Below are 9,337 nucleotides of genomic sequence, written 5' to 3'. Positions count from 1 at the left end.
ATGGAAGTTATTTGCTTTTCAGAGTGTAAAAAAATGGATTTGGCCAACCATGGACTTATTCTGCTGCAGCAACTAAATGCTCAGAGAGAGTTCGGTTTCCTGTGTGACTGCACAGTTGCCATTGGTGATGTCTACTTCAAGGCACACAAATCGGTCCTTGCTTCTTTCTCCAACTACTTCAAGATGTTGTTTGTTCATCAAACCAGGTAACTATAAAAAGGTTCACTGTCTAAATGCTGCTCAGTTAGCTACGCTAAGGAGGTCCGGCAACATTTTGAAACCTGAAAATGTGCTTTTTGCTTCTTGCTGTGACATAAAGAATATGGAATCCAGTCTTTTCTGCAAACTGGAATCTCTCTTTAAAACATGTTAAAGTTGAACTGTGATTCATTAACACTAATGTTATAATTTAGCACAAGTTCTTTATCCTTAAAAAAGCACAGAATTCCTAGAATTGAATATTTAAAAGATCCTGTCTTCACTCTTGCACTTTGCTTCCCCCCCTCACTATCCTCTACTCTGTCTTGGCACTATTCTTGACATTTCCGTAACATTATATACAACCCAACAAGTATTTGCTAGGAGGTTTTGAGAAATGGATTTATAAAAGAGGTTAATGTGATTCTTTTTTTTTTTTTTTTTTTTTTACAGTTTACCAAAGTCAGTTAAATAATAAAGTACTACATAGTGGTGGAAAGTAAGGGAGTTTGTGCTTCTTCCTTTTTTTTTTTTTTTTTTCCAGGCAGCCTTACATGGAGGGCATTGAAAAGATAATTAAAGTCTAAGACTGTTTTAAAGATTTTTTTTTGGTCTTTTCTTTTTCCCAATTACTTGAACTATCTCAAAAAGTTTATGTTAAGTGAGTGAAACTCTTAACTCCTTGGCTAAGAGTTCTTAGCCAAAAGTAAACATCAAGGACAGATGTGCATTTGCACTTTCTGAGACAGGACTGCAGGCAGATATATGGGTCTGGATGCTCCATCAGCAGCACACAGTCATCTCTGTGTTGCATTGCAAGACAGCATTGCAAAGTTTACTTTTCAGTAATATGTGAGAATTCAAAAGCAGTCAGAGAGAGAGTTCAAGAAAGGTGCACCTCAAGAAATGGAAGAATTGACTATAATTTCCTCCTCAGCTTGGTAGCCTACTGTGGTTAGAGCATTCAAACTGCAGCACGCAGTCACGTCTGTTTCTGGATTTCCGTCTTCTATTTAAAGTTTGTTTAATAAAGAGCTACAAATAAATCTGAAAAACTATTAGAAACCCAGATCCTCTCCTGTTAGCTAACTGGCCTAACCAAGATGTTCCTGATTTTTCTTTCTTCTTCTGTGAACCTTGCCTCTCTTTCTGCACAGAGATCCAGCTTCAGCTGGAAGAGTGGTGGGTGTTTCAGTCCAGAGTATCCTAAAGGTTGATGAATAGGCCATGCTCTCATCTGGAGGATGGTGTTGGTTTCAGTCCTGTTAGGCTGAAGAGGGCATCACAGCGAAAACATCTTGCTTTGTTGAGTGCTCTAACCAAGGGACCGTTAGGCTGACCAGGTATACCACTGGCGCTACCATTTCTTCCTCCCTATTCAAGGAAGCTATTGTTCTGCTTTGTAAGGAGCCTGGCCTCCATGGGTTAGATGTGCCCAGGCTACACCTGTTACATCAGATCCTCAGGGGATTCACACCCTATCTTGCATGGTTTCTGGATCGTAATGCAGTTGAGACAAGGTGATACCATACATTTGCAGAACTGTAGCTGTAAAGACTAGTAAGCCATAGAAGCCAAACAGGCAAGTGCCAGATGAATTTTAGGTGTTTTCAGGGCTAAATACTGAGAAAAGTTTAATGGATTGTGACTTAGATTCCAGTGTTTGAATCCAACCAAAAGAAGGGGAAAATCTTTGCAATTTACAAAATATATTAATACGTGACAACAAATCTATAACAAAACAACAATTTAGAAAGGTGTAGATTGCAATGGGACAGCTTTGTCTTTCAAGCCAGTTACTTTCCTGAGGACAAAAATGTCATCTTTCAAGTGGCGAATATGATTAGCTCTTTTACATTAAAGTGTTTATCTATATTTATTGCGGATTCTGTCTTCTGAATTTAAGTAGATGCCACTGATTTTTATCAATGCTTGAATAAACTAGATCTGGTAAAAAAGATTTTCTTTATCTCTTATTGATCATTTTTTTTCACCTTTCAGTGAATGTGTCCGTTTGAAAGCGACTGACATACAGCCAGATATCTTCAGTTATCTCTTGCATTTGATGTACACTGGGAAGATGGCACCGCAACTCATTGACCCAGTTCGACTAGAACAGGGAATAAAGTTTCTGCATGCATATCCACTAATTCAAGAGGCCAGCCTTGCAAGTCAGGGAACTTTTTCTCACCCGGATCAAGTTTTTCCATTAGCATCTTCATTATATGGCATTCAGATTGCAGATCACCAGATAAGACATCCCACTAAGGTTACATCAGCGACTGACAAACTCGGGCGAGAACCAAGGCCACAGACATCACGGATGAACCAAGAGCAGGTTTCTGAAGGCTCACAGCTCTCGCAGTTAGCTACAACTCTGCCACAAGTGACCCGGACAAATATGTCCACTTCTGACCCATTGCCATCTTCTTTATCTCCAGAATTGGTATCTGCTGCTGGTAATAATTCACCTGCAGGAGAAGAGGCCAACATGGAAGCATCTTCTTCAGATGAACAGCCTGCCTCACTCACAATAGCACATGTCAAGCCAAGCATTATGAAAAGGAACGGAAGCTTCCCAAAATACTATGCCTGCCACCTCTGCGGTCGCCGGTTCAATTTGCGAAGTAGTTTGCGTGAACACCTGCAGATCCACACGGGAGTTCCCTTCACATCGAGCCAGCAGGGAGAAAGTAATATTTCTTTGTCTCTCTGTAACAACACAGCTGATAAAGATGCCGTGGAAGTGCCTGAAGCAGGGATGATTAGTGACAGCGAGCTGCAGCAGATCTCAGACTCCCCAATAATTGATGGGCAGCAGCAGTCAGAGACACCGCCCCCCTCCGATATTGCAGACATAGACAACTTGGAGCAGGCAGATCAAGAGAGGGAAGTAAAAAGACGGAAATACGAATGTTCCATCTGTGGCCGCAAATTTATTCAGAAAAGCCACTGGAGGGAGCACATGTACATACACACCGGCAAACCCTTTAAGTGCAGCACTTGTGACAAAAGCTTTTGTAGGGCTAACCAGGCTGCCAGACACGTGTGCCTAAACCAGAGCATGGACACGTATACAATGGTGGACAAGCAGACTCTGGAACTCTGTACTTTTGAGGAAGGCAGTCAAATGGACAACATGCTAGTACAGACCAACAAGCCCTATAAATGTAACTTGTGTGACAAAACATTTTCAACTCCCAATGAAGTAGTCAAACATTCGTGCCAAAATCAAAACTCTGTCTTTACACTAGAAGAAGATCGCTCCATTCTGCTAGGTGGTGGGGACACAGAAGCCACGGAGACTGATAATGCAGTGTTAGCCTCCATCAAAAAGGAGCAGGAAGCAGTGTTGTTAGACTGAATGTGAAATCTATATCAATTTTTTAAAGTTTCTTTACTCATTTTTTATTAAATCAATTTTTTCCTCCCCCCACCTCTTACCTCACTTACCCCTGCCATCTTTTCCACCAGCCTCCTTCCCGCCCTTTGTCTTCAGCAACCAGAACTGTACTGGCACGTTAGGAAATTGGACTTTGCCTCTCCCACCAAAACAAACAAAAAGCTCTTGCATCAAACCACAACATAATTGATTTTAATACAAAGGAATGTCTGAAAAAATAATCCAGCTAACTATGTTGATAGTATTAGTTAATCCAAATTTAATAGATTTTAAACAAAATTTAGATTGCTTAAAAGTGTATTTAGATACAGTGATGAGTGTAATGAGAAACAGAGTATCAGTTTGGTAGGCAAAGAAAATATATATATATATAAAAATATATATATATATATATATATATATAAAAGTTTCCCTGGTGAAAGGCATTTTGAGAAGATCTGGCAAATTAAACACCATGCTTTTTAGAAGTCCACATGCAAGTTGATTAAGGTTATAACTTAAAACCCTCAGAACTTTTCTCAATGAATGCAAAAATCTTTGTTCATTGAGTTAAAAAGAGCTGAGGGTGTTGGGTTTCTTTTAGCCTTATGTTTTCCTCCAAGTATGCCTTTGGGTATCTGTTTCAGATAGCATCGAGTCAAGCGAAGTAGTTACTTAGTCAAATTTTGGCTTAAGTAGCTGTAATAATAATGTGATGGCAATCTTTATATATATATATAAAATACTGTATATGTATAAAGATTTTTATATATATATATATAAAGTGTTTGTGTGTATATTTGGTACAGGTAAATAAATGCACACATCCCTTTTAAGTAACTGGCCGTCTACTCTCAGATTCAGCCCTGAAAGTCTTTTAGTTGTTTGACAAAACTGGTCATTGCACAGGTTATTTTTAATCAAATTTAAAATGTCCTGAGCTGTGTGCATTTTTATTGGCCTGTTGAAGAGAAGCTTATAGGTAAGTGTTGTCACCCAAGCTACAAAGGAAACTAGAGAAGTGACATCGGGGTGAGCACTGGACCATCGTTAGTGCAGCACATGCACGTGTTGTTAGCTATAGGCTTGAGTCATTCTGGATGAGAGAGAAAAGCTTTATGGCCTTACTCAGGCAAGGAATGTCCACAATTTCATTTGGTCTAATGGCATGAGTTAAGAGGAAGAAAAAGTGGTGCAGAGACATTCTAGGAACAGGGGATCATGGTTGTTTTAAAGTGAATCTGTAGTGCTGGCTGGCAAATTCTGCTCTCTGAGAGTCCCATTATTTTCAAAGCCAAGACAAAGTCTGCAAAAACTGAAAGAGTGAATTCTGTAGTTTTAGTTACTGCTGATGGTAGCACTGCATCTTTGTGTTAAAAATCAAGTTGCTGATTCTTATTATTTTATATAGATGCCCAAATTTTTTGCTGGTAGCCTAAAAACCTAAACTGACAGCAGCAATGAAGCCCACCAGGCAATTACTACTGGGCCAACAGAAGGCGTAAGCTGACAGAATAAGTGCCCCATCATAAATGGAGACAGTGTGTGTTTTGGGGGGAGGGGTGGGAGAGGGCAAGTCACAAACCACAGCTCTTCTCTGTGTATACGTTTAAACTGAATATCATCTTTTTGTGTATAGTTAAGTTCTCAGATTTGTAAGTTTTTATACATCATTTCATTGAATAAAAACTTAATTAAATGGGATATGATTTATTGAGTTGAAGGTGAAAGGTGGTTGGTTTTCCATCTTCCTGAAAAAGCTCTTGCTGAATCGGTTTAAAAGCCAAGCAGTGTATTCTGTGTATCAGACTAAAACCTCAATCATACAGATGAACAAATAGCTTACTAAAGCATAAAACAGTGGATTTAGCACAAAGGGTCACAACGTATTCGGTTTTTTCCAATTTATTATAATATGACAATTATTGTAAAGTTTATTGTAACCAGTGTTGAGTTTACTATCTCTCTTGTGTTAGAGTAATAGATCTAAAATCAATTGATTTTTACTTCAAAGTATGAAAGTGTTTTGAGGTAAAATAGTAACATCTTACAGAATTATTTTAGTGTTATTTTAGTGTTGCCCATTTTAAAACTTTTTTAGGATCTTCATTTACCAATATAATTTCTTTAAATGTGGGTTTTTTATTTCATCTCACTTAGTCTGAAGTGCTCTCGGAGCAGGAAAAAAAGAATAAATCTTTCCTAACTCAGGGTAAAGTCGGCTTTTGAGGTAGCTGTGGTTTAGGGGATAGTCACAAGTTCATTTCCAAAATGACTACAGCTTCTAAAGGTGCTACCACCTCAGCTATTATTTACTGCTTAGTCAGATGGTCTTTTTTTTCAGAGCTCCAGCTCTGCTCCAGTGCAGAGTACAACAGTTCAGCTCAACTCCCCAGGTGGCTGGTTCTATCAGAACGGTACACATGGCCACACCATTTTTTGTGAGACATTCAGCAGCCCCCAGCCCTTACCTTATTCCTGCTCTCACCTCTCCTCCAGTGTTTGGAGAACATGATGTTTGCTCAGTTACGTGTTAAACGGGCTCAAGTGAACTGATTCCACTGAAAAACAACCAGTCTTAAAAAAATGCTATTTTTCTGTCAAATCTGTTCCCTATTTCAGCTCTGCAGAGGGCTTTCCGACTCACGGATTGTGCAAGGGAAGAAATAAGCAGGGAGGAGGCGGACTAAAGCCAGTGCTGCTGCTGGCAACATCCAGGGAGAAGAGGGTGGGAAGTGGTGACTCCCACTTGGGTAGGTCCCTCGTCTGGTGGGCAGTGTGGCCTCGCAAGCCGGTGTACTGCCCAGAAAGAAAGGGTGGTGTAGGGCACGGAACAAGCAGCTGGGGAAGAAGCTGGTTAGGACAGCACTGCTGCTGCAAGAAATGTGAAATTGCAGGCTCAGCAGAGATACTTTCACCTGTTAATATTTATTCTTAAGAAATAACACTGTCAGGTAAAGAGAAGAAAAATCACAATAAAGAGATTATTTTTATATGTGTTCAGCTATCATAATGGTTTATTTTAAATACCCTTTATTGTCTGATGCACCATAGTGATGTTTAAGTCATTGCCTCTCCCTGCTTGAGCAGTCTTGTTCCTCTACAACAGATTAGAAACAGTATATTCTGGTTATTAACAGCTGCATCAAGAATTTGGGTAATTACAGCACAACTATAGTTTTGTTCAAGCTTCTTTGTTAAATCCCATCTAAATTATTATTACAGTTAGAGATGACTTCAGGCTTTATCTTTAAACTTTCAACTTGAATTTGTGACCAAGTTGCTCATTACTCATTCAGTCTGCTCACCTGCTGAAGTTGTGAATTTTCTACCAAATGAAAGACAACAGCTCTGCAGGAACTACTGAATAATCAGTGAAAATCTGCCATCATTCAAGGCTGTGGGCTGGACCTTCAGCCCCAATATATTTCCAAAGGAGTAACTTCAAAGTTAATTTCTCGGGCACGTCACTTGACAAGACACCTCTGCCTTAATGTCAGAAGTACCAAACACCTACAAATCTATCCGCTCAATAGAAAGAACAGATGATTACCACTTCTGAAAGTGAAGCTTGCAGTCCTCTGCAGTCAATCGATATTTTTTGTCAACTTTGTATGAAGTATCTTCTTGGTCACTGGTCTGACAATCATTCTGTTTCTGCTGGGGGGGAATTTATTAGAAGATACTAGTGTTACAAACATTGAATAGGTTAAACTGTGCTCCTGTTTACATTGCAGGGCTTTAAGTTGCTATCTTGATGTTTAGAAAATCTGCTTTCTGGCTCCAGAAAAAAAAAAAAAATATCTGCTTTCTCAGCTCCAAATCCCATAAAGTAAGAGCTTCAGTCACAAAAGGTAGTCAGTCACAAGAAAAAAAAAAGTAATTTCTGTTTGCTTTAAATAACTTCGACATTACAAAAACATTTTACATTCATTTAAGGAAACCTGGTTAGACAAGAGCAGGTTCTGTGGTGCCCAGTGGCATCACAATCCCTTGCAACGGTTTCTCCCCATTTTCTTAACAGCAGGATTACCTTTGTTAAGTACTTTGCCTTTTTAGAGACTAATATAGTTCTTTATAGTTATCTCTGGCCCAAGCAATTGAAGACCAAACTGATTCATTCTTAACCAAGTTAAAGTATTTTTCCTTGATTGTATTTCCACACCTTTTAATCTTAAAAAGTAAACACAACTAAGGGAGACTTCATTTGGAGGTCTGTCATTGACTCTTATTTATTGCTTCCTAAAAGTCGCCAAATGTTTCCATGTGGCAAGATACTTCATAGCTGTGAATGATTAGGAGTATTTAGGCTACTTAAAGAAAAGAAATTCCATTTAACATTCCTATTTCACCACTGTAAATATTACACTGTTAGTTACAGCAGCGTACCTTCGTAATGAAATCTAGGTGATATGCTACCAGTGGTGATAAAGGCTGGCTGTTTAAAAAGCCCAGCTGTTGTCCTACCTGAGGGAGTATGTTTCCACTTCTACAGCTCCTGTTTTGTTCACTTGTTTTTGTTTGTAAAAATGCCTGTTATTGTCACTGGATAATGAAATCCCCCTCCTACCAAAACCAGAACAAAACACAGAAAGAAGCAAGAAGTCTTTTGCTCATGCCTCGTTAATGTGTATTTGCCAGATGATCCATGATCATCTCTAGAAGTTAAGAGAAACTCGCTGTCCTTAAATATGAACTTCTATCAAGCCTGCCATTAAAAAGGACACATTTTAAGGAAATTTAGCAAAACACATGAAACACACTTCCTCTGCAGTACAGCCTTGCTGCCACGCTGTCTACGCATCCATGCTTTTCAACAGATCACGTGTACCAAGACACAGAGCTCAGCGTGGTCCTTGTGCAGCTGTCAGCAACTGTTGCCATTCCTTGCAGTGCCACTGTTTTAGCCTTTGTGCCAAAGGAGCTGCCTGCAGAAGGACTTCCTCATATTCGGTCCATGTCTGTTGCCTTGGCCAAAAGTGAAGCTTTCCTGGAACCTTAGGAAATGTACTTAGAGAAGAGAGAAGCAGAGCCACAAAACGCAGGTGAACACAAACGTACACTTACTCTACTGCTCTGCAGAGTGTGAAGGCAGCACCCCGCCGCTCCAGCGTGTCTCAGCACAGATCCACAGCCTGACTCCAGCCTGTTGACTCTGTCAGGCCTGGTTTTGAAGCAGCCCGTACGCTTTCTATGGGAGCTTCCTGATAAAGCCATGTTTCCTTCAATCCTGTTCCATAATCTCTCAACCATGATTAAAGCACTTTCCTTTTTGTTAATACTGTATTGTTTAAGTCGACTTTCAGCAGTGAATTATTTGGTGGATTGTCACAGTTCATTTGGGTCTCTAAAATTCACAGAGCAAGGTACTCTATCAATCAAGCTTTATTTCATGAGCTCATTAGGTAAAAATCACGCAAGGGCTCAAACCCCTTTCGACAAACTAGTATAAATTCTCAATTATCTCATCTATTGCTTCAACAATTCACACGCTCATTAATTCACGAAGTCACTAACCCACACACTTATGAGCAAAAAGAGTTGCCTGGCCGACAATGAGGGTGCTCATCCTTCCTCCTCTGTCATGATGCAGGTGTCCTCTCTATCACCCCAGGAAGCCGGAGAGCCTCAGCAGCCCAGCTGCTGGTGGATCCACTTCCAAAAGCTTTTTGGGGTAAGCTGGCGTATTCCTGCCTTCAGCTTGGAAGTCTGGTCTACACCTTTCCTGTGGCTTGTTGCAGTTACTTCTGAAGACTT

General features: G+C 39.9%; 1 protein-coding gene across 1 annotated transcript; it reads left to right on the top strand.

The window, feature by feature from the left end:
- ZBTB2 (zinc finger and BTB domain containing 2) lies at positions 1-3,562 on the top strand. The gene is made up of 2 exons (XM_009817094.2): positions 1-206; positions 2,200-3,562. Exons 1-2 carry the CDS (start codon positions 1-3, stop codon positions 3,560-3,562), a joined length of 1,569 nt encoding a protein of 522 aa, XP_009815396.1.
- The last annotated feature ends 5,775 nt before the right edge of the window (positions 3,563-9,337 follow it).

Source organism: Gavia stellata, chromosome 2, assembly GCF_030936135.1.
Source record: "Gavia stellata isolate bGavSte3 chromosome 2, bGavSte3.hap2, whole genome shotgun sequence".
NCBI lineage: Eukaryota > Metazoa > Chordata > Aves > Gaviiformes > Gaviidae > Gavia > Gavia stellata.
The sequence above is the reverse complement of the archived record's forward strand: the minus strand, read 5'-3'. Positions and strand labels throughout refer to the sequence as shown.

What these genes read in the sequence shown, in the direction of transcription:
- ZBTB2 (XM_009817094.2), top strand. Translation starts at nt 1, where the DNA reads ATGGAAGTTATTTGCTTTTCAGAGTGTAAAAAAATGGATTTGGCCAAC. An exon ending in TTGTTTGTTCATCAAACCAG is followed by an intron (nt 207 to 2,199) that starts GTAACTATAAAA and finishes TTCACCTTTCAG; the next exon opens with TGAATGTGTCCGTTTGAAAG.